The following is a 26,998-nucleotide window of genomic DNA, read 5'->3' as shown; positions in this document are numbered from 1 at the left end:
GCTTGTAATCTGATACGACAGGACTTTATATCGCTGGGAAGGCGTAAACCGGCGTCCCACGCAGCCTGTCAGTGCAACACAGACGGGCCCAGTATGGAAACGGTGACCACGCACTCGGGCTACTTCAGAAGTACATTTTATCAACAGTGAATTGTTTGCAGAGAATGCTGTCCATTTTTTATAGAACTGGTGGCAACGTTGCTTGGCCAATAGAAAAACTTCAGTCGTGAGCAGAGCAACTTGTACTCTGACGTCATCGGAAGAATATAAACAGAGCAGAAACGGACGATCTCAATCTTGCGATGAAAGTACTGATGCTGAACACATCTTTGTGAGGCGCGACGATTTTTTTAATCGTCTGCCAGCATTTTACAACGACTGCTGACTGTAACGTCCGATTCAACAAGACAGTTTTCACTGGTTCAACATTTCAAACTACAGCGCGGGATAGGAGACTCTAGGGCTACCAGTTGCTGTTGATCGAAGCAGGCTGTCCGTTGTCAAAGTGACCGGTAATATCTGTTTTTCTTGCTAGTATTCGAATGCACCTTTGCTTTAATTTACATGTAAAACCTTCATTTGCACTGTCCATGGTTGTCTTTCCCCTGATTTGCACGTGTTTGAGATCAAAAGAAACTTTTATTAGCATGGCTCGCATCAAAAATCTAGGTCTTAATTGTCTTTCCATGGCCATGTTGTCATGACATGGGTGAAGTAGGAGGGCAGGCATGTTTAATTTTCGTCTCTGGTCTATCCTGTTCTTTTCAGACATTTTACAGGCCGCCTCTGATCTAAAGAGCATGATTTATCGCCCACCATACGTTTAATAGCAACCATTCTAGACTTTCAGATGTACAAAATACGGAGAATGGTTCTTTGACATATTTGATATTTTTTTCTTCAAATTTGCTGTCGGTGTTGGGAAGCGCGTCTAGACTACAAAGCTTCACGGGGACCGCATTGTATGTTTTCACTTCTTTCACTGCCATTGTTATTTACCATCAAGACATTGTCAAGTTTCTTGCAGCGGTTCATAAATTTTAAAGCAAACGCTCTCTCAATGGGATTACGGCACGCATGGCCTTCAAGTACACAATATCTAGGTCTCAAAGAACGTATCGCGGAGACAACAGTGTTCGAGTATTAAAAAACACGCAGAAAGCGCACCAAATGTTTGAGATTCAATTGGCAGCAGATACTTGGACTTTGTACTGGGAAACTACAAATGCGATACCTCAAACAAGATGTAAAACATAACGTCGAAAACACAGCCTGACAATGTGCAATTGCGAGGAGTAAATTACTCAGTTAACATCGACAGGGCATCAAAGGAGCGGAACCCAATAGCTCACTGCATATTAAGTTGTTAATATATCACAGGAAATAGTGCTCTATAGTCATCAGATCATTCTAGATAATTGAGTCTGAAAATTAGATATTTAAAGAAATGTTGGATTATAGCTCTATTGGCTGTAATGTTATTTATTAGCGATCTTGCCTCTGGGCGGTGATACGCTCCGCGACTCGCGGGAGTTTGGGCTCCACGGACTAAGTTAAGGGCTTCCGGACGACTTGATCCAATTAATACGGCAACAATTTGTCAAAACACTTCACATCGGTGACAGCTGAACCGGTGAATGGTTTCAAGGGATTTTGTGAGGCCAACTGTCACTTGTATGTGTCTTGTCTAACATCGAACGGAAAGTCCCACTGCCCATCGAGGCATAGTTATATTGTGAATGTCTATGACACTGGCTGTAGCACACCAAATACTGTGTGTCAAACTAAAACATCATATGATAAGCCATAAATGACAATGAAACTCGGCCACATCTCCCAGCACCCCCCTCCCAAACGATATGCTGTTCGAAAAAAAAAAATTTATCTTAACAAAGTATAAAATGCACAATGTGGGGCAGATGAAAATTCAACATTGATAAAGAATCGTTTGCATAAAATTTCAATACTGAGACAATGATTATTAATATAATTTGCATGAATTAATACTAATCTGTCCCGTATCTTGCACTAATAGTAACAAAGCACAGAGACATAACCACCACCAAAGTATTACAGTAATTAGATCATTATCTCAACAAAGAAGAAAAGTCGGGCTGAAAGAGAAATCTGACAACGATAACACATTTGATTGGAGAGGTTAATTACTATTTTGAGGGACAGCTTTATTTTATCAAATAATAGCAACATTGAGTATTACAAAACGTTGTATGTTGAGAGCATGTTGAAAGTAAATCATCCCTGCCAAGGCAAGTCATGGATTACGATAAATTTTCATCATGTCTTTTTTTTTAAATTGCTACGCCGTAAAATTACCACGATGGTGTATTATGCCTGCCCTGTGGATTCGAGCGACGTGTTTTCCATAAAAATTCAAAGAAAGACAACTTGAATGTTGAATATACATCATTGGAAAAAAAAATTAATTCGTTTGCTTGCACGTGATCTTCATAATCTCTTGAAACGTACAGTCAAGAACGCCAGATTCATTTACAAGTAGCAGAACTGTGATCAACAAGACCCTAGGAGATATCGTTACTATGCGATCCCACAGTGCTTTGTAATCACAGTCCACATCTCGGACGTAGGGATCCCAAAGGTACAATTTTCTGAGGAGTTTGTACGTTGATTGATCTCGCTATCAACTGCTTTTCAAATTTTCTCGTATCTAGACATGTGATTCTCCAACACAGATCGCATGTCATGAGGGCACGCACTTATCACCTTCACTGAAAGAAGTGCATAGAATCCTCTCGGTAAAGGATGACTTACAAAATCCACTTGTAAAGCAAAACCCTGAAACGTATTGAAAACCTGTACATTAAATTCCAAGATAGGGCATCCTACGACATGCAATGTAGAAATCTGATCGTGGTCTTGAGAAGTCTTTCACTTACTATTTTCTGCTCTGTTAGGTTAATTAACAATCAAAATGGACTTTTACGCCATAAAAAAGCCTTAGACCTGACAAAAGACGATGTAACCTATATCAACAAAACTCACAGATAAATGAATGAAATAAACCAATGACTCGGAAAACATACTGTTATATACACAGTGTGAAATCTGATTCTTTGACAATCAAATTCAAATGGGTCGACCAACATATTTATATGCTTTGAACGAGCAGGTTATGTTTTTCTTGAATGTGACCGTTTGTCATCCTGTCGGTAAATTACTATTTTACAAAGAAAATACTATACCGTTTTAGGGGCCGTCGATAATTAAAACATCCGCACGGTTGAAACGCAATTTTTATGCATGGGGGAGGGCGGTTGGTTGTAATTCGATTACCCACGTACGCAAAAATCGCAGTACATGTACGAAAGCACAAAGACAAAGAAGGACATAAACTGAAACGGTAGACACTGTGTCAGGAAAGGAGAGAGCTGCAGGTATATGATCTTCTTCGCCGGATTACAAAGATTCGGTGTATTACCGCATTGTTACAATTTGATGCAATTTCATTGCGACGTAATTACCGATTGGAGGTGTGCTCATACAGAATGAGGCTTGATTGTATTTTCGCACTTCCAAACTTTCGTGTCGGGGGGAGGGGGGAGGGGTTGGGCCTAACGCCATTAGTTGCGTTCACCGTACGCATGTTTTAATTATCCACTGTCCCTTATAGAGAGTTGTGATCGGATGCTCATTGCAGGTCGTCACAGAGTATCACTGTGGGAATAATTGACAGTCAGGCTTCCCAGTTAGTTTCTTTCCGCTCTGATTTATTTTCGGAATGTAAATTGTTTGCGTATGTTAGCTAAAAATACACACATTACGGTGTCTTTGGCAGTTTTATACGGTCGATGTGACAAAGAAAAGCGGAACAAGCATCAAATCAGTGAGATGCTTCAGACACGCAGTGACAGAGCTGAAATACAATGAGAAGATGGAAATTAAGGTAATTGACAGGTAATTGGCGATTATGCAATGGTTCGTCCGGGTGGCAATTTTAAGTTAATAAATCTTACCGGTAATTTCTATTTGATATGCTACAATGACGTCCTCGCAGATCGTCGTCGCTTTGACATCCATGTTTTTGAATACAGACTTGAAAATGATGTCACATACTGAAATATCGGCAAGTATGAAAAAGGTATGGCAGCCATTTCCTCGATTTCGTAAAATAACGATTGCGTTTTCAAGGCGATGTTCTACGTATCACGTGTTTCAAGCTCATGATGTTTTTAAAAGAAAAGAGGCGATCATTACGACGATACTTCCTTCTCAATTATTTTTTTTATAAATGCTTATTATTTATTTATTGATGTATCGGCCACGCATCATATGTGTCAATTAATTAGCAAAGGTGGTACGTTTGCGAACTTGAATGAGCCTACACGCCACACTTACTTGTCATCTGAGCTTGTGACAAAAATTTTACAATGGCAAAACACGAGGGCGACAGCTTTTACCTCTAGACTGATACTCGTGGTTTATTGGGGAGTCCATATACACCCCTTTTTATTTGGTACAATTGCAACTGTATGGCAGAACTGGATGGTGGGTGGAAGCACTACCAGGCGCCAAATGTGAAATAATTATTTTACACATTAGAAGAACATATTCATACGAAAAAGGGTGTATTTGCATGCATTTATCAATAAAAAACTACTATAGCATAAGTATAAATAAATCAATACAGACATAAGTAAATACATATATGAGTGAAAAAACATACATATATGTGAACCAATTCACACAAGACCTATGAAGACAGACATATACATACATACGTGCATACGTACGTGCATACATACATACATACATACGTACGTGCATACATACATACATACATACATACATACATACATACATACATACATACATACATACATACATACATACATACATGCACTCACGCACGCACGCACATACATACATACATACATACATACATACATACATACATACATACATACATACATACATACATACACAAGCCCATATGCACTCATGCACGCACGCACGCACATACATACATACATACATACATAGCCCATATGCACTCATGTACGCACGCACGCACATACACACAAACCCACACACACATATACATACATACATACATACATACATACATAACATATACATACATACATACATATATACATACATACATATACACACATACAGGATCGAAAAGTTTACATGAGGGGAACGAAGTACGCTTGCGTATATCCACTCGCACACACACACACTGCTACTCGGAAAAGTTTACATGAGGGGGAACGAAATACGCATGCGTATATCTACTCGCACACACACACACTGCTCTGAAAAGTTTACATGAGGGGGAACGAAATACGCATGCGTATATCTACTCGCACACACACACACACACTGATCCACGCCGCCCTGGAAGATATCCTATAATGCATTGCTGTAAGCCCAACGCCTAAACCGGAAATAGGCTCATTTGGCGTCAAGACACCAAGGCGAGCGGACCGGCCTCGCTCATCCAATCTTGCCGCATATGGCAAGCAATTGCGATAATGACGAATGCTTTATTTCCAAAAATCAGTAAATGGCATGCTTTATCCATCCGTACTTCAGTGAGACACGTTCCCCAGTCAGTAAATGACAATGGGGCCGGGGTACCCCAGCCTCCCACAAGTATCAGAGTGTTCACAGCCCCGTGGATAGCTGTGATATCGCAGCGGTACTCGTGGCGAACGCGATCGAGTCATTGGGGTCATCGCCACAGGGACTGTGGCGATGACCCCAAACCAATGACCCGAGCGCGTTCGACACGCCACAAGTACCGCTGCGATATCACAGCTACCCCGTGGATTGTTGTAGCGAAGCCAGCAGTTTCTCTCACAGAAACAAGTTGCATAATGTACTCAGTAAAACGTTGTCAGGTACATGTAACATGAAAACTGACTGAGGTCGAAGTGACTAAGTCACCGGGATTGATTTGACCACAAACAACGACAAGAGGGTGTGAATTACTTGGGTCGAAACGGACAGGGGTCGAGGTGACCTGCTGCCCCGGTCCTCAACTGCAGGCCTGACGGCCTGGCTATGTTTACATAAGGCGTCCACATTTTAGAAAATCACTAAAAGTAGGCAGAAAGAAAGCCCCATTACGTGAAAACGCTAGGGGTCGATAGGGTCGGATGACAGTTTGACACATTTCGTACCATTAAGAGTCGAATGATACTACATTGACCGGGTTGACCATATGACTTTCATCAAAAACGTCCGGGGAAAAGTGAATACATTTGATGTTTGACCAAACTTTACAAAGCATCAATTTTTCGATCAAAAAATTCACGCGTAGAACTAATGAAAATTCGTAAAAAATACCACTGCCTTGTACATCAGGCACTAAAATGTCGTAGGCGTGAAAATGAGTTTATTAGAAAATACACAGTGGCTCTTAATATTAGTTTGAAAATTCCAGTTCTCCGTACTCCGTTGCTGTCTAGTTCCAGTGGGCATACTTGGCATTCCAGACATTCATTCCCTGCTGAGTGGAGCTACGTACGATCCTGAGTAAAGTAAGGGGAGAACCATTTGATTTTTTTGGGGGGTATGGAGGAAATGGGTATGGGAGCAAATTTTTTTTTCCTGTCACAGTGACAGCAATTTTTTTTTCTACTGTCAGAGCTGCATCAATTTTTTTTTTTCAAATGGAGTAGCAATGCAAATTTTTTTTTCTTTGTCATCAAGTTTGTGATGCGTTGTATATAAGGGAGCCGTCATTATTTACGGCCTGAAACTCAGAAATTTTGAAGACAGAGTTTTCACTAGGATATCTGATCGGGCAGAATTTGCAAGTACAGGGGGAGAACACGCGAGAGGCTGAGGGGAAAGTGTCACAGGGGCTTTTCCCTATCTTGCATGGAAATTTTTAAGATATTGATGTGTGCAATGATGCAGTCTGATGCAATCTGAGAGGTGTTTTTTAATTTTTTTACTAAGTGAAACTGTTAGAACACCCCAAGGGGGAGAGCACGAGAGGGGTTTCCCCTCTCGTATTGGAAATTTTGGGAAATTGATGTGTTTAATGGTGCAATCTGAGAGGACTTTAAGTTATTTTGCACTCTGTAAAACTGTTTGAAAATGACATTGAACACTACAATATTTTTTTACGTTTTTTGCATGATCAGTGTTTGTGTCACAATATTCAACAACCAAACAATGACAATACAATTTGTGAAAAACAGTTCTGTTTGCCAGAGACTGAAGATAAATAAATATACAGGAACGGAAAATCTGTGACCTTCTTGTGTCATTTCTCCAGCTGCCAGCTTCTAATGAAAAAAACATGAATATGGTATGTTAACTGTCAAAATGGTCATTGAACTGAGGTAAATGAGAACATGTTTCTGTGATAATAAAGGATGAATTCACAACAGTTCAGTTTTGTCCTAGATCCTGTGAAAATTTTGAGAAATTGATGTGCGCCACGGTGCAGTGTGTAGTGCAATCCGACAGGTATTTTAAATTTGTCTTTTACCAGTAAAACTGTCAGAAGACCCAAGGGGGGAGGAGAGCACGAGAGGGGGTGCCCCCCTCTCGCATTGAAAATTTTGAGAAATGGATGTGTGCAATGGTGCAATCTGAGATGTGTTTCAATTTATTTCGCCAAAAAAAATTGAGTAACCCCGCCCCCTTCTTCCTCTCCACATTTTGAGTAACGCCCCCCTGAAGTTTTCAATTTTTTTAGTGACCCCCTCCCTTGTATTTCATTATATTTGTTGTTCCTCAATTTTTCATTGTCAACTTGTACATCTTCCTAATATATTTATATTGAGAGAATAATATATTGATTTTAACACTAGTTTATTGACTCCTGTCTTGTGTTTTAAAATTTTCACAATTTACAGAAGTCAAAAAGTCCCCTTAGATAGTGCCTATGCTATTGAGATATTGCAACAGAAATCCTGAAATATGATTTCTTGGGTCAGAAAAGGGAAGGAAAACATTGAGTGTACTGAGGTGTAAAGTAGACCTATGTAGTGCATGCTTATATCATAAGTGCTGGGGAAAAAAACATAAGAATTACTTGTGGTAAAAACATTTGCGCCGCCTATGGCGGCGCGCCGGCAAAGAATACATGAGAATAGGGTTTCCAAATTTTGCTAATTTCTGGTGCATTGTGACAATTTTTTTTTTCACTTCTGTCTGTTATGACAATTTTTTTTTTTCTCAGGCCATGACAGGATCATTTTTTTTTTCTTCTATCTCACCTGGCGACAAATTTTTTTTTCTCAAAATCCTCCATACCCCCCCAGAAATCAAATGGTTCTCCCCTAAGCAGAGAGTTTAGAGAGCAGAGAGTTTAGCAGTAAAGCTGTTGCTTTAGTTCCAGTAAGCTGTTGCTGTTGTTCCTGTTGAATGCTGTATTTAACCATTAAAGAATATAAGCCGAATGGCAGAGAGCTGTAATACACGACTCCCAGTGTTTTATTGGCCTGGGTTGGGCCGTTAACCCCAGCAGAACTTCGCCGGCATGGCAGGTACCATTAAGTCAGAAACCCTTACGGGGCCTCTAAGCAGTGTAGTATTACTCAGACGGCTACCACTTTACCACTGTGTAAAGCCCTGTACGAACCCGACTCCCGACACAAAGGCAAGAAAGAGAAAAAATGTCGCACATCTTTGTCATCGTCACTAGCCTTCGACGCCGCGAGGTACGTAGAGTCCGAGTTAGGAGTGAGCTCCCCGGTGTGGCACTTCCGGGCCTGCAGATCGTCGCGTCAGTGTGTGTATCTCAGAGAGAGTAGCAATGTGTGTGTTGTGTTTGTTGTGTGTGTGTGTGTGTGTGTGTGTGTGTAAGTGTGTGTGTGTGCGAGTGGATATACGCATGCGTACTTCGTTCCCCCTCATGTAAACTTTTCAGAGCAGTGTGTGTGTGCGAGTAGATATACGCATGCGTATTTCGTTCCCCCTCATGTAAACTTTTCCGAGTAGCAGTGTGTGTGTGTGTGTGTGAGTGTGTGTGTGTGTGCGACTGGATATACGCATGCGTACTTCGTTCCCCTCATGTAAACTTTTCGATCCTGTATGTGTGTATATGTATGTATGTATGTATGTATGATGTATGTATGTATGTATGTATGTATGTATGTATGTATGCACGTATGTATGTGCGTGCGTGAGTGCATGTATGTATGTATGTATGTATGTATGTATGTATGTATGAATGTATGTATGTATGTATGTATGTATGTATGTATGTATGTATGTATGTATGTATGTATGTAGTGTATATATGTATGTATGTATGTATGTATGTATGCACGTACGTATGTATGTATGTATGCACGTATGTATGCACGTATGTATGTATGTGTCTGTCTTCATGTCTTGTGTGAATTGGTTCACATATATGTATGTTTTTTCACTCATATATGTATTTACTTATGTCTGTATTGATTTATTTATACTTATGCTATAGTAGTTTATTTTATTGATAAATGCATGCAAATACACCCTTTTCGTATGAATATGTTCTTCTAATGTGTAAAATAATTATTTTACATTTGGCGCCTGGTAAAGCACCCTGACCGCACATCACCCATTTAACCTTTTGATCTCACATACTTTCGACTTGTGACGACGAGATTTTATTGCCAATGATTAACTGGCTCAGTCTACACATAGGTACAGATCGGCGTTAATGGAACAACATACGCTGGCATGAGACGATAACCCGACAACAAGAGCGATACGCTTTGCCAGAGTTTGAGTCGACAGTCTGAGCAGCGTTCTCAATATCTGATTATGATTACACTACGACTCTTTGCCATTGATTCCAGTATTAATTTGTCATTCTTGATTTATTTAATGCCTCAGGTCTGAAACTCTATTTGGCGTGGCCTTCGTCTGACATAGCCTAGATGTAGTATGTGTCGTTTATTCGACGATGACAAAAGTGAAACCTGACTTGAAGTAAACCACCATACATATTCCTATTGCCCGATACAGAACGCCAAGCACATGGTTAGTTGATAATCGTAACAAGCTTTTCTAAAACCTTAAAAAGGACAAAAAAAACCTAAAAAAAAACAAGACACCTCAAACGTTAGAAAAATGTGAGCCTCTAAATTTTCGCCATTAAACGAAAAAAGCGATATTCAATTTGACACTGTGCCTAATTAATCAATGTCGCCGTGTTAATTTATTCATTAACTTCCCACTCGTTGATATTTCAAGCTGGGACTTTTTCATTACCAGAACAGTCAAAACACCGAAGCGTTATCCAGTGGACAACTTGCTATTACGGGCCTGTTACAATTTCTATAACACCGCTTTATTCCAACCACTTAACTCGCCAGCATCTCCAATCTCTGTTACACTGTGCAGATGACTTTCACAACTTCTCGACTGATTGTAAAGTACACCAAAAGAAGTGATAAAGCCACGTTTGTTCGGTTCGCGCCTTCGGCCACCCCGACTGAGTTGAGCTCCATTTGGGCCATGTGTATGTTTCCCGTATGTTATGATATTACTACCAGAATGGGATACTCTCACTACGACACGCAGAGAAAGAGAGAGAATGAGGGGGGGGGGGGCAAAAGGGTTTAGGGTTAACTTACTTTTCTATATATCAAACTTATCCGCTACACTTCGTATAAACATTCCTACATAACACTGTTACTCTGAGTCCATGAACTGCCGACTTTTCAAGATGAGGCAGGACTGTAGACGGTCCAGGCCAAAGAGCGTTGAGAATATGAAACTCTTGCGCTAATGCATTTCATCGGCAAGATTGGGCAGCTAGGGAATATCGCACGTCTTTGCGTAAACAGCGCCTTGATTGATTCCCTACGTGTCCCAGGCCATCAAAGCACACAATTACATTTCATGCAAACGGAAGAGAGGAGGAATAAATTGACCGATAAATCAAGTTGGTTAATTGGAACGAATACACTGTCCTTTCCGAACTTGCAAGATCATAGACAACATGTCGAAAAGTCGTGCACGATTAAATATTGGTGAAATTATATCTCGGGCGTCTGTGGGGACACCCTGTTTGACATTTTAAGATTGGATGAGAGTTTATAATCGATGCCACTATTGTACAGTGTATGAGTATTGTTAATCAGTCAGAGATGTTATTGTATTACTTGTCTGAAGAATATGGGTAGCCTTCAATGAGATACGGTCCTTGAATGATGACAATGCAAACGCCATAACGCCTGTCCGCTGTGATTGATTCTATGGTCATCTCTACAGATTATGTTTACTAAAGTGAGCGCACCTATTTTTTCTTCAGACTTTACCTGACGCCTTTTCTGATCATTCACCAGACGGTGGATCGTCTTCACGACAACTCTGTTGACTTCAGAAAACTGAATATAATCATAGTTTGAGGGCACCCATAACGAACTTCAAAGAAAAATCATGATTAAAAGAATTAATGGTCATGACCACTAATTCATTTTCGCGACGGTTTCATGTATCGTGTCTAAAACCTGGGTCGAATATATGCATGGTCACCCATTTATTCAGTATCTTTCAACATGTCAAACAATATAAATAGCATCTTGAATCAAACAAAATTCATGAAAAATGGCCGACTTTGTCCCTTTAGAATGCAAAGTTTGGTCATTCATATCGACTCAAATCGTATGTATGCCCTGAAGAATGCGAACACGACATGTGATTGCAAGGATTTTTCGGAAGGGGGGAAGTTGCTGCGAGAAAAAGGCTTCACTCTTGACTCAGTGTTTTATTCTGTATTTTATGGGCCGAGCAGACACTGAAAGTAACCAAAACGACACCTCGTCTCAATTTGGACATAAAAATCGATACGTGTTATACTTGTAAACGCTTGAACACACCATTGCACAATACAACCTGTATAACAGCAAGTTACGTGAACAGAGTAAAAAATAAATTGTTTCATAGCGGATGATTTAATTACTGATTTTGAAACATTGCTCCAATCATATGTAAGTACACAGTGCCTCGGGGGCTCGCCATTTCTTGAGCTTTGCTGTCATTACGGCATTTAATAAATGCTGTGAGATGAGCAGTGAGCGTAAACTCTTCACCCACATGACGACAGTGTTTTTAACGACTTGCGAAATCTTCTACACACCAAGTGCTTTCGCCGTAACGTGCTCATACGTTCGTTGTTGTGCATGCATTAAAACACATTGCCTTTAATAGCTTCCCATAATGTTAGAATAGAGCTTACAGACACACTTATTGCCTCGTAACTCAATTAAATCGCGAAAAAACGTTTGCATAACAAGTCAGTTGATATCAGATATACCAGGACAGAAATAATCTAATGTTGCTGTTAAAGCTCACGGCCGTATTAGTTTAGGCAATAACATTTGATTCACTACAGACAATTTCATCATCTCGAGAGGCTTTTAAACATAAAACCATTACATAATTAATTCTTCATGTGAAATGCTTCTTTCATCAGTTATCTTCTCTATGTTTCAATGACTTTCAAGAACTCAGAACTCGGAAAATACTACTATACCTGTAGAAAATCATGAATCGCTTATATGACGCATGTTCCTTGTCAGTTTGTCCATATGTATCGGATAATGTAGGCGATTTGCAAGTAGAGAAATTTATTTGTCACCATTTATCGTGTGTATGGTGTAGTTGTAAATAACGTTTTTAGATTTGCTTGTCTCTGCCTGTCTGTCTCTCAGGATTTGTGAAGATACAGTAGAAGGTCGACTCAGATACAGAATATCACGCTAAACAGTAATTTTGTTTCTGGGTTTTTAGTTTTGCATATGTACGTGTCAATCGTGAAGCAAAAGGAACAGCCGCTCATCTATATTCGGTTTGGCTTATTTAGTCGTTGCCGAGACATGACAATCAAAAATATGATCAAATAAAAACACGTTCTGCCAAATCATCTGCAGAAGGGCAGATTTAAGTATATATATCTGTAAAACGCTATTTAGATATTGATCGAACTTAAACGACAGTGGTGCAGTAAATTAAATGTGCAAGATTTAAAATTTGATGCGCTTGTTATAATGATAAAACAATGATACCATCTTATGTATTTGATCCACTTCTTGAGCGCATTACAATCCCTGATACATTGATAAGCTTAGGCGAAAGCGTACTCCTGTACACTCTTTTATTCGTCAATTCAAGAAGTTGGATTTTTGAATTCCTAACACTGAAGGCTAGGCCTATTTATTCTGCGATCGGTCACATCGAGCCAATTTATGTTACTGTGTGCCCCTTAGCTATCGGGCAGTGCTATGACCCAAACGTTGACGTAGTCATATCTTTTGATTGAGAACCCTTGTGAAATAGTGTTCAGTGGCACTTTTTTAAAGTCACCTCATTAAAGACCTTCCTTGTTTGACAGATGAAAACTGGGCAAAATTTACATATTTTGAAATATTTTAAGTGTTTTTCTTGTTTCATAGAAAGCTGCTACATCAATTTAAGAGATCTGATGTTTGAATCAAAGATTTTGCAATGCAGCGTCACTATCCATCGCTACATAGTGCAGTCAGATGTCAGTTGATGTCAGTTCTTATCGTAACCTTGGATAATTTTGTTTCTTTGGCATTTTGCTATTTGATAAGCGGGCAGCGGAAGTTTAATTACAAATACTTTATATTACCCGTCATCAGTCGCAATGCTGTATCGAGTTTGGACTTACATGCTGCCACTTGTTTATTGTCATAAAGGTAATGGTTATCTGTTGAAATATCCCCAAAAAAGCATACTGCGCGATTGAAACTCTGAAATGATACGCACTTTATTGTTGAAATCTTACCTTAATTGCCAGCAAATGTGTTGTGGGTGAAGCGTTTAATTACACCGGTTTGATATTTCGTTTTACAGTTGCCATGGCAACGGCCCGACACTTTGAAAGTTAGACACCCTGAACAGTTCCCCGTCAGCAAAAAGTTCAAAAATTTCCAAACTCATCGGTGGTTTTTGAAGTCACTCCTCGATTCGTGCTAAGTGGCAAAAAATTAATTTCTGATGAAATCTCGTAGGACTTGTTTCAATTTTTCTCTTCTTAATTACGCATCACTCCCGTCAGTAAAGTTGACATAACATTTCAACCACCGACAGTCCGTCTGATCCGTTCATCATTAAACCTTGTCTTCGAAGGTTTCTTTAATGATTGTGCTATGGCACGTAGTAATAATGTTCCGTATTCAGACGATTCCTCTACAAACTTCAAACTCCCGCTGTTAACGTCGACAGTGATTGCACATCACGCGAACAAAATGACGTCACAAAACATTAATGACGCATTTTACTCTCTCAAACACAGCAATCTTTCCTCAACGGTCACTGAAATAGGAGTCACACGCAGCGAGACCGTATTTCGTAAACAAGAGTTGACTCCATTTGTTTACTTAGTTTCGACACAGTAACGATGGACCAAGGTAGAATGTGCCTCGGGGACAGATGTTCGGACTCTCAAACTTTTCTATACTTTACTGGTCTACGAATTGTGGGTACTCAATTTGAAGCTCATGAAGTAAATATCCGTTTTCCGGTTTATGTTTTGTAAAAATAGAACATGGAAGTTTGATCCCTAGAGTTTACTCAGGAATGGTGGCCATTTTGAATTTCAAGTGCTGGAAGTGAAAATAATATCGTTTGTTTCTCTACTAAATTTTGCACGGTAACCCTAATTTTATTCTTGATTTCGAAAGAGAATGACTTACGATTCCCTACAAAACCTTTGATCAAAAGTCTAAGTCTTTCGATCTAGAGGCGCATACTAACTTAAGGAGAAGAAAATGACAAACAAACTGAAAAAAACAACGCACACTTGTAGAGCCTATGTCATAGATCTCTGTCTGTAGAGACTAAAGGTGTGTTTCCTTTTAGCGATTGCCGGGTGATTTGGTGAAAATGCGATTCGGCGAGAGGGCAGCGGAAACACTGTATGTGAATCTACCCGTCATGAGAGATTAGTACTTGAAAATACGTAGCAAATCGCTTTGTTTTCCTTCACACTTTTCCCGTTGGGAAAATGTCTATTTTCAATGTTCGCAGTAACGGAAAAGTAAGCCTAGGATTTATGAGTTTAATTTCGCGTCCGTGCTAGACCTTGGATCATCTCAGAGAAGGGTCTAATAATGCGACTTTTTGTCATCAACTCATCGATCTTTACGAGTGGGTACTTAGTACATACATCTATACTCGTGTGAAGGGATAATTTGACTTTGGTTAACACTTTATTATTCATTACATTTCACGAAAAAATCGTTAAACTCATCTCTACCACTTACAAGCTAATTAAAAAGGTAACACTTTCCAACTTCAAAGACTAGCCGTCAGTACTAGATAAACCGCAGCCGTGAGTGGTGATGCCTTAGTTATACGTTGACAGTTTCAATATAGACTAGACATTGAAATAGTGACGTCAGTATTATCAGTCAACCCTTGCTGCAAGCCGGAAAGCAGTGTTTAGTATTTGTACCTACCTACAGTAAACAACACACTTTACTTTTTACGTGTTGGCTGTATAGGGTTGCAAGTGGCTTTTGACAATGCACGGTATTGCTCGATATGTCTTTTAACCAACATGCTGCTGATAAGGAAACCTAATTCAGATTTCCCTATCTATAAGAAACATATGCATGTCGGTAGAAATTGACCCGAGTACTGAACTACAGTTAAACTTGCCGGAAACAATGGCGGAAACTTACTCGTGCTATCCCACGTCTTTTTTCACAAACGTCGCTGAAACTTCATGAACATGGGCCAGAAAGTGTATCAGCAAGGTTTCTCGAACAATATAATGACAAGGGCACCCTTTCAAAAGAAAATTACATTCACAAATTCATAACGCCATGGGCAAATTTGCAGAGTAAAGTTGAAAACCATTGTTTTGAGAGGGTTAAGGATAAGGGTGCGTTCCCGTTAACCCAACCCAGCCCTATTCCATAACCCAAACCTTTTGGTTACATGTTTATATTAGCGAGTGTATGTAACATTTTTTTCTGTCGGTCAAAGCAATAAATTAAATAAAAAAAAATTAATCAGGTCTTTGTCGACCTTCACTGTATTTCCATGTTATTGGTAACGCATATATTTATTAGTTTAGCCTTAGGAATTCAATTTCAGTAGAGAAAACTTAATATCCCCATGACATAAATCTGAAAGATAACATAAATTAAGATTATTTCGTTGTAGAACGAGAAGCTAAGACTTTTTTCAAATGAGCAAACTCCGAGATAAGACGATAATTGAACAGGAACAGAGTCGAGCTGTTGTCATTATGTTAAATAAACAGAAATTGAAATTGCATGTAGAGCATTGTAGATTTGTCATCGTCCAATTGCCCGTATCGTTATTTCAGTCCCTCGATAAAAGGGTTTCTGTCCAAATAAGCCCATCTGGCAGAAGAAGTCGATTTACGTGATTATTTCACAACAAATATGTAATTTGCCATGCATGCCTTGGTTAAATTTGGAACATGCTGCGAGGACAATTTCTGTCGCTTTTTTTGTCACTTTCAGCTTACAAAGGAAATGGTTGGTGCGCTGCAAAGCAATCACTTTGTTTTGTTTGAAATGGAAATTAAAAACTCTCGATGTTGCCTTCCCTGACAAACATCACGTGACCTTTATCATAATTCCGTGGTTACATAGCCAGTTACATTTCCGGGAATATAGATATCCATTATCGGCCCAGTTGGGAAGCTATTAAGGCGTCTCTGTGAGTTGGAAAGACACATTTTATGTACAAAGCAGCGTAATGAATTCAAGGACAGATTTTTGACCCGATGACGGCAACATTCCCTCTTACTCGTGAGTTGATTCTGTAGTGCTGGTTGAGCAATTTACCAACAGGGTAAGTTTTGTGAGTACACATATTCTATATCTTTAACTTTTATGAATTATAGCAGGCGACACTGACAGAGGGAAATTTCATTTCAAAAAATGACAGTTTACATTTGCTTTTTAAATATCTAATAGTTCACTCCTCGACTTTTGTTGTTGCTGGAACGCTGGTAATATCATTTCCCACTGTGTTATCAGGTATCACCTGTTTCTACTATGTGGCAGTCTACCTTATCAGAGACGCCGTGACAACACCAACATTTTCTACTTTAACTTTAGCATTATATGACACGAATCGTACCTCATTTGAATATCACTTTTTATCTTTGAAATTATCGAGAATTACTCATGATAATTTGTAAATACTTCGTAAAGAGGTATAATTTGATTTAAAGCTATTGTGCCGCACCTATCATTCCGAACTGATTTTCTACATGATGAAGGTGATTAGCAAATTTAATTTTTATATGTGTACCTTTATTGTTTAAGTGTATTGTGTGTTGCGTCGTAATAAATACAATCTCACAGAATTAACAATTTCTGAGCCATAAACATCGTTTAATAATTCGTATGTATGTATGTATGTATGTATGTATGTATGTATGTATGTATGTATGTATGTATGTATGTATGTATGTATGTATGTATGTATGTATGTATGTATGTATGTATGTATGTGTGTGTGTGTGTGTGTGTGTGTGTGTGTGTGTGTATGTATGTATGTATGTATGTATGTATGTAAAGTATTGTATTATATACTATCTTAGGGCCTCTTTCTGTAAGTGATTAATTGTAAAACTTTATTGTACTTAGTAAAGCTTATATGACTAATAGATATATCACTTTATTGAACAGAAATTGTCGCAACAACTTTCAAATCAGTGTACACGTGTCTGACCGTATTTTGACTGTGCATGCCTGACACTGATAAGCCAGTTTGTGAAGTTAGTGAGTTCAACTTTCGACTGAATGGATGTGATACGAGACAATTTAAATAACCCTGGCATCTTCCATGTTAGAATAAAAAAATCTGAAGTAAATACTTTTTGACATCGTTTTTGACATCAGGAAAGATTGATTATTTATAGAACTCTTCTGACTTCAATTATTCAACTCTTCAGTCACTTGATGGACAAGCTGTGTGTCTTTATGAACCTTAATGACCATGTTTCAAATATGCTCGCTGTTATGGATTGTAAGCCATACATTGAAATTTATCCTCATGTGATTTTCAGAATAATTTATAACACACGCAGCAGCGATAGTCTATACTTTAAATGTTTATGGAGTATGGCTTATCATTTTCGCGTGAGTTATGTTGTTATATTAGCTGCTCGCATGTCTTGAATTTGTCAATTTATATGCGAGTCAGATGTTATAAATAAATACAAGGCCCGTGTGTCTTCTGCATATATCTAGACAAGGTAAATTATTTTCGAGGAAGCGGTCAACCCTGTTCCTCCAAAGACTTTTGATATATTTCACTTTAAAAGGAATCCACGATATATTTACTGTACATTAACTATTCAAGAAAGCTGAAAATAATTCTTTAAATGACAGAATTATTCATTTAAGACAATTGGGCACTTCTTTGATTTTTATGAGCTGTTGTCATGATACACCTGGCTTCATTTCATGCTATTTGAATAGTTAATTGTTTATGTGGATTCTATCAGTGACAGTAATTATGTTTGATACGTGTAAGTATATTGACAGCTTCCCATACTGGTTGAAACATGGCATGGCACTGAGTGAAAAACAAAGAAGCCATGCAATAAGTCAACTATTAATTGAATTTCTGACATGCGTGTAAAGTTTGCTATATTATAACTTTCACGAGTACTGTTTGATTAAGTAATTAATGTGCCAAGACAATGCCTTACGGACACTCCGTTAACATATCAAATGGCATTAGTCATGACATTTGATGCACGAAGCACGTTTAGATTCAAAACCATACCCGAGCTTTGTTTACAAACACAAATCATAGGCACTCGGGAAAAAGTGTCCATGAATAAGGCGTAATGGCAAAATCAGAAGGGATGTTAGTCTCAAAGGGATTTGTCCTTGTACTTGAACTAGAAAAGACATTCGTAAGGCTATGTCGTGCGATATCGTGTACTATTAAGGTACACGATATCAGAACGTGGAATGTCTGAAGTCTGTCGTAAACGTAACTACAGAGAATTCTTTCATGTATTTTGCGACATGGTTGTTGAGTGAGATCACATTATCTGACACTCACGGTAATATTGAGGAAATTTTGGTCATTTTGAAGAGATGGACGCTAGACAATCTTTGGTAAAGAAATTTAGTGCTTGGTAATATGTAATGAGTTGAGAGGCACTGCGACAGGGAGACTGATTTTACAGACCGGTCTGAAAGAGAGATAACCATAGCACGACTGTATATGGGGTGATAGACTCAGGGCCAGACAGACTACCAGCCTGCAAGCTAGATTTATTGAAGCACTGACTGGTTGACCTATCGACCGACTGCCTGACCGACATACCGACTGCAGTCACGCATCGACTGATATATTTTATTAAAAAAACAAAGAAGCAGAAAGAACAACTGGGCCAGTTAGTCTTACGGACTAGACAGACAAAAATAGACTGATTGATAGAGATATTAAAGAGATAGTCTAAATATACACGGTCAAATTAAATGGGTAATATATATAAACTATATATTACCTATTTAATTTGACCGTGTATGTGTTCACATGCTCGCTTTATATTTGTTTCAAGCGTACGTACGTTCCTTCAACTCATGACATCCAAATACGATTTATTCACAAACGATAACCTCCGCGACAGGTGCCGCCTTGCCTCTTTCCTTGGCAACGGTATCAGGATGCTTTTTCCAGGATGAGAACATTTCCTCCTTTAAACGGATTGTTAACATTGTCATAACTTTCATGCTAATGTTCTTCCGTATGCCAAAACGTCTCTCCTTTCCCATTTATTTTATACACATGGTTAGGAATCATGGCAAGAAATTTAATTATGATGTTACTGCATTAACCACTCACCATGATCTTTAAGATTCAATTATGTATTTCAAAAGTAAAAAAAAGATACCCTCAACTTATAATATAACATTTTCACGTCGTGACCATTGCACGCCTTTTTTCCGGCATACAATTTGCCAATGATTTGAAAAGTGGAACGAGTTAAACTTCAAGAATCCCACTGCGCAACTGATTTGCTTTCAGGCACCAACAACGATGATGAATAGTTCATCTTTTTCTGGTGGTAATATCGTAAACGATAAACGCTCAGCTCTTTTTGGTCTGTCGGACGTCATACAGATAACTTCTGACGTTGGGGAAATGCGAGTTGAACACTTTCAGACTGGCGTCTTTTAATTCGCTTTTACAATAACTGTATACGGAATGTGTCTATCTGTGCGGAGACACATCAATTCAGCTCAAAGCGTGTGCAAACGGTTGATTATGGGGTTCATTCTCGGACATTTTCTCCGGTAGAGAATGTCGTAACTTACTGAAAATGAAGAGCTTACAAGTAACCCGATGACATCTAGAATACGCCGCGGGAACAGATATTCGAACTCTCAAAGTTTTACAATTCTTTTCTGACCTACTACTTTTTGGGGGTTAAGTTTAAAGCTCTTGAACTTTTTGACCTAATCCCTTAGAAATAATTATGACCTACGACCTTGTAATATTTTGACCCACATGAAGCTGATTTTTACTAAATATGAGCGATAAATAATCCCCTTCCTTTTACATGGTGCAGGTTACACATTCATCTGGAGACATTTCAAAAACTAGCGTGGTGACACTATTTTATTAATAGGGCAAACTGATCAGTATGATGTCAAGGTTTGATCAGCGCTAGCCAAGTTTGGTCAAAATGACATCATTTAGAGCGACAGGAAGAAAGTTCGAAAATTATGCAGTGATAAATTTTCATATCGTCATTTTGTAGTCGATACTAATGCTAAAATTACTTTGCAAAAATCATAAAAAGTGTACTTTCGATAGATATGCATCTCAAGTTCTGGTATTCATTTAAATGATCTAATTTGCGAAGCGCTTTATAATTGATTTTTTTAGTTAATCTCATTTTTATTTATTTTAAAGACGCCACTTTAACGTCCGTTTCCAGGGAAACGAGCATGGTGACCCCATTTTTTATTTCGCTTTTGCACTCGCACAGCTTCTAAGAATGTTTGTGCAAAGTTCCATGAAAATGGAAATACTTTTTAATTTTGACGTAATTCGTCGTACTTACTTAGGGATGGCAGCCATTTTGAATCTCAAATATTGGTATATGTTAGGTAATTTGTTTCTCTAGTACTAAACTTTGCACGATGACCCCTGATTTGGTAAGAGAATGGCTGATAGTTTAAAGGAAAGTTTGGGCGATAGTTTAATTCTTTCACGTTTGAGGCGCAAGTAAGTTCAAATACATAATGTTAGCATTGCAACAAACAACTTACTGTGTTCTTCATACAATACGCGATGTCATTGTCGGCAAAATGAATTCTAATCAGGAAAAAAAATACTTGTGTTCAACAACGAACACTGTTTCCATACACAGTTGGTCGACAAATTCAACATCTTGCATTTCAATTTGATTTTCAGCAGTAGAGCAAATCAAGGTATGTTTATGGACAAAGCAAGAATTATGGGAAATACAATAAAGAGTTATAGCCGATGGAGATTTGAAATTCGTTTATTTTAAATACATTACATTTTAATCGTTTTACAGGTGACTGCATATGCGTCGATTCCAGTACATAACTTGTCAGGATGGAAAGTGATCCTACACATGCGCAAGGGTTCGGACAGGAGCTAAACGACACTATCGACTTCCCGACGGCGTCTAACTGGAGTTTACTGTTTCCCCCAAGTTTACTTATAGATGCCGGCTTGGAAAAGGCCATCAACGACGCCTCATTAGTGATCGCCATATTCGGTTTGCTGGCAAATTTCTCTTTCATTTTCGTGTGGGTACGGGTACCCGGCATCCGAAGCGTCACAAACTACTTTCTTTTGAATTTGTGCATTGCTGACCTGATATTCTTGCTGGCAATGACAACGCATGACATAATCATCAAGTACATTTTTCCGCCAGCCTACCAGCTCAGCCATCGAGAGGCGGCGTGTGCCGCGGTACTCTTTTTAACCGCCCTCCCGCAGAACACATCGCTATTGTCCATAGCCTTGGTGAGCATAGAAAGATACATTGCAATATGCCACCCTATGAGAGCAAAGCGATTCGCCAGAAAAGAAATTGCCTATATCACGATAGCCAGTATTTGGGCGGTTGCTACCGTGTTAACTATACCAACCATGCTTATCTGTGTAACAGACAGTACCAAAGTGTCGATCGCTTCTCTTGTTCTTCAGATCAGCCCTTTCGGTTTGTCACTATTCACCGTTTGCATCCTCTACTCGATGATCATTCGGAGAATGCATTTGAGGAGATCCATCAGCACCAGCGAAAGCAACATCGGAAAACATTTCCAGACGAAAATATCGCGTGACAAACGGCAAGTGATACTGGTCTTACTGGTGACGTCATTCGTCTTTTTCATCTGTGTCTTTCCTTACCACTTCAAAACCATCGTTGAAATATCCGCAGTGTCATCTGAAAGTCGCACTTTGCCCATATCACCTCGTGCATATTTCATCCTAACACCAGTGACGTGGATGTTACTGTACGTGAACTCTGCCATCAACCCTGTGGTGTACAAGATCTTCAGCAGTAAGCACCGGAGTGCTTTCGTCCAGGCGTTTTGCTTCTGTCGGATGAAGGGACACCAGCCTGCCATCCGAATGGTTTCACGGTCCTCAACAACTTCAACTGAGCTGAACCAGTCACAGTCAGTTTCCAATAGAAATAAGGTCAAGATGCTGTCATATACAAACAGCAACGGCCTTCAAGCGGATTAGCAAAAACTTACTCTGTGGATTTACATCATTACATCTGAGGATGCGGAGTTCATGGTCAGAAACTATTCATGAAAGTATAAATGTGATTAATTAAGAATCCGGAATATATTTGTGAACAACTTTCAATCTATACTATCGGTATGAACAACGCGATTCATCATTTAGATCGACCGACAAGTTCGTGCATAGTGTATATTCCCATATTTCTTCTTAACATAGCAGGTAGAGTCGATGCTGTTTTTATGCACACATTGTTGTATATTGCCGACCCTTCCGATGCCATACCTTCATAAACGGGTCTTTAGCATGAGTTTTCACGTCATCGGTAAGATTTTGAGAAAAAGTGCCAATGGATGCAATTTTTTGGCTTTTATCCCAGGAAACTTCTTGTTGTGCTTTGGGCTTTGTAAACGTAAAGTATGATCGAATTAATGAAGATGTGATGTAATATGGGTACATTTTTACCAATGTACAAAATTATACGTAATTCAAGCCCTGTTTACAAGATGATTTTATGAGTAGATAATCTATTATGGCTTGATTCGAGGGGACAACAGCACTATACTCCCACCTTTGTGCCAACTCGGTGGCGTGTGTACATTTCTGAGAGAGGGACCGAGAGAGAGAGAGAGAGAGAGAGAGAGAGAGAGAGAGAGAGAGAGAGAGAGAGAGAGAGAGAGAGGGAGAGAGAGAGAGAGCTCACGATCAGAACAATTCGTTCGATCACAGGAATGCGGATTTCAATTAAAGGCTTTAGATGATGCTTAATAATTTTTATCTCATCCACTGATAAACAACTTTTGAATGTTTTATTCAAGTCGCCTTACATGTGTAAAAACGGCCTCTGCTGAATCGCAGACAACCACAACAGTGTTCCGTGTTGAACCAGTTAACTGTACGTGTATTTGTATGTGCGTGCGCGTGTGAGTGGAGTTATAGAAGATGATACGCTTTAATCTTTTGTGCTTGCCGATATGCCGATATGTCTCACTCACGTGACACGTTGCCGTAAACCGTATTTCTTCTTAGAGTCTTCAGTAAAATCAGAGGGCGCTGTTGCTGGTCGCTTATGTTTCCGGTAAGCATTTAAAAAACGCTGAATATTTTGCTGTTTTTAAAACACCAGAAATTTTGTCATGTAACTTTGTTAACATTTATCCTCCATTCTGTCTTCACATGTGTTTTAGTCTATACATCGTTCTTAAATGTGGACAGCCTCACTTTACTCCAGAACCGACTTTTTTTCATGACCCAGATTAGCCAGAGTGCAGGACTCCTTAAACTAACCTTTTGTCGTTGATAGTAGTTTAAAATGCTAGGTCAAACAAATGATCAAAAATAAGTGATTTACAGAAATATTTACATTCATTAATGTATACTGTGATCTGCTCTTCAATCTATTCTAATTATAAAAGAAAATTATATGTACATCGATTTGAAAATAAAGTCTAAATATATGGCAATGTTATTTATTGTGACTTTGAAGTCAATGTTTGTGTTGTATGTAGCGGTACAAAGCGGGAGACGTCAAGCAGCAGAATCTTAATGCTTATTTTGGACCGATCGTTCCCTAAATACCTGTTGGTACAGCTAATTTTAAAGCCCAAAGATGTGGACGACGATCACCATGTTTGCATTCTTCAATCGCATAAACGATGAATTGTAGTAACACTATACCATACAAACAAGAGGTCTACCGCTAGCGTAGATTTTCTGAAGTTTCCGTTGTGCGTCTAAGAAATAACGTAGCTATTTACGCTATCCGGCTTATGAAGTAACGGAAATTGCATCAAGGCATCGCGCCCACTATGACTTTCTGCCAAGCAGACAATATATCCCTAATTCGCTATTCAAGGCATTTATTGTTGTCAACAGAAACATATAAATCGAATAATAGGAAGCATTTTGTATTTTTAGATTCGGGATTCAAGGATTCTTAATACATTCAGCAAGATTAGTCCAAAGTCTACTCCTGTTCGATTTAGCGTGTTTACTTTTTTCCTCCAACCGCAAGGGGAAACGCCAATCATGCACAAAATGTGGCTTACTTTTCGCACTGCCCACGTGAGTCTGTTTTACATCATATACATTTCTAATGTAGATCTTGGAAACAGCCACAATAACAATTGTATGAAAGCCCATAAGGGACATTTTGGGAAGAAAAAAAATAAATGTTATCTCGTGCGCACGAGATTTTTAATTGATTGATACCATTATAGCAGACATCATGGCATTTTGCGCACTACAGACACAGAATATAACTGCATTACTGGTACAACTGTTGTCACCACTAATCGCGTTTTCCAAACTGAATTTTCATCGCCTTCACTGTATACTTTACCCATGAAATGTTTAAAATGGCTGAAAATAGATTTCATACATTTTGCTGACAGAACTATCGACCGAACAATACGACGTAATGATGACTAGCGATGGCAGAGAACGGCGCACTCGTGCGATCTACACAAAACGAGTGCAAGCATGTGACTGCCTTGAGCCCTATGGGTAAAAGTTGCATTGCAATGTTCATTCATTAATAAATTTGAATTATTTCCATGATGCTAGTCCAACAGTATTTACACAATGGGAACGTAGTAAAAAACTGACCATGTTCATGATAACTATGACATGCTAAGTAATGAAGATTTCGATGTGTCTGTCTGAGGCCTTTGCCTATATGGATGGTTTAGATGCAAATCACAGATTAACACTCACAAACAAACAGTATATAAGTGAGCTCTTTTTGATTTGTGGAGTCTTCTACTATACTAAGAACACGAGCAATACGACCGGGGACCAAAGTTTATTTCTGGTCTTTACATTCGGCGAAATTGATGCTGTGATGCTTTATTTTTTTAACCTTTAACCCCTCCCTCGTGCGCACACTGTTACACAAATTTAGTGCTTCACTGTACTTTACGCATGAAATCTAGACATCGGCTTGGTTTTGAACGGCGCCTCTCGGTACGAAAAGCGATTGGTTCGTAGCGAATTGGTTAGATGGTGAGATTTGCAAATGATCAAATGTTACGGAAGTATCTGATCAAGTTAAACAAGAGTATTTCGTGAAGAAAGCATTGAAGAAGTTGAATGATTACCAGCTTTGCAATCTGAAACCGAGCATTTTCCTCTGTATGAACTTTGAGGCATGACAGATTCTGTATAGGAGAACATAACAGCCGACCTATGGAACTGACACAAAAATCTAGTTCTCTACTGATAATGTGACCGAAAGAATTCTCTGTTTGTCTACATTAACCAATTCTTTTCCACTAATTCTAACATTTATGTAAATATTTGGTGTCTCCTCTATTTGTTTCCTGTTTCTAACCATGTAATAGCCAGGTTGATTTAGGAACACGGTTAGGTTTGATACATCATACATTTGAAAATCAAAGATGCTTAGCGAGATGAATTTCCATGCCTTTTTTGGACGTAAACATTTAAAATTTCCAAAACTTGTTCTGGGGCAAGGTATGATGGTATTGTAGCTATTTGACCATCAACGTGGAAAGCAAAGGTTCACTTTTATCATTTTGAGGTCTGCGACTCTACTTCTATGGTTGATCAAGTAAAGTAATACTCGCATACAATAGTACATGCTTACGGCAAGAATGTGACATTAAAACAAGATAAATGTGTTTTTGAACGTCCAACTGATTTTTGGCGTTATTCATCGAATGAAGACACTAATACATATTTATGCGCAACAAGTTCAACATACTTTATGGTTGAAATGGTGCTAATAAGGTGACTTCATAGGTTCTGACAACACTAAATTATGAAATTACTCATCGTGAGACACTTGGCTACTCACAATATCTACAATACTAATTCGCCTAGCTTAGCAGTCAGTTAAAACCCCTACAAATAGGCGTTTCAACTAGCAGCCTGGTGGCTCATGTAGCTGTACTGTGATAATATTCAAGAGAATCCATAGGATGGCTAGGTGTGTGCCTCAATCAGGCAAAACAACAATTAGCAATGATAACAATAGTAATAAATATCAATTTCTGCAAGTCATTTAAAAATATACCACCAAGGGCACAGTGTTGCTCCTATTTAACAAACAATATGAGGTATTATTATTTCCACTTGTTCACTCAAAATGCCATTGTGTTTGCAAAGAGTTTGAACTTTCAATTTTAACAGCCACTTTTCAATTTTGTAGATCAACTGTAAAATTTGATGGTCCTTGCTTGAAATACAGTGTTGCCGCCAGGACGCGCCCTTGCGACAATGTCCCCAAACAGAACCCGTTGTCCCGCACTCTTGCGTACGG

At 38.8% G+C, this 26,998-nt stretch overlaps 1 protein-coding gene across 3 annotated transcripts; it reads left to right on the top strand.

The window, feature by feature from the left end:
* LOC139134892 (somatostatin receptor type 5-like) lies at positions 1-24,184 on the top strand. Of its 3 annotated transcripts, none has more exons than XM_070701973.1 (2): positions 1-512; positions 21,530-24,184. In XM_070701973.1, the coding sequence occupies exon 2, from the start codon at positions 21,571-21,573 to the stop codon at positions 22,714-22,716; it is 1,146 nt and encodes a 381-aa protein (XP_070558074.1). In that variant the 5' UTR covers positions 1-512; positions 21,530-21,570; the 3' UTR covers positions 22,717-24,184. The 3 variants fall into 3 exon arrangements, with proteins under 3 accessions (XP_070558074.1, XP_070558076.1, XP_070558075.1); XM_070701975.1 differs by lacking the exon at positions 1-512 and adding an exon at positions 9,832-9,978; XM_070701974.1 differs by lacking the exon at positions 1-512 and adding an exon at positions 16,632-16,800.
* Positions 24,185-26,998: the final 2,814 nt, after the last annotated feature.

This window comes from Ptychodera flava, chromosome 6 (assembly GCF_041260155.1).
Source record: "Ptychodera flava strain L36383 chromosome 6, AS_Pfla_20210202, whole genome shotgun sequence".
NCBI lineage: Eukaryota > Metazoa > Hemichordata > Enteropneusta > Ptychoderidae > Ptychodera > Ptychodera flava.
Note: the sequence above shows the minus strand (reverse complement) of the source record. Positions and strands in the feature narration are given on the sequence as shown.

Coding starts and splice junctions, on each gene's coding strand:
- LOC139134892 (XM_070701973.1), top strand. CDS start 21,571: ATGGAAAGTGATCCTACACATGCGCAAGGGTTCGGACAGGAGCTAAAC.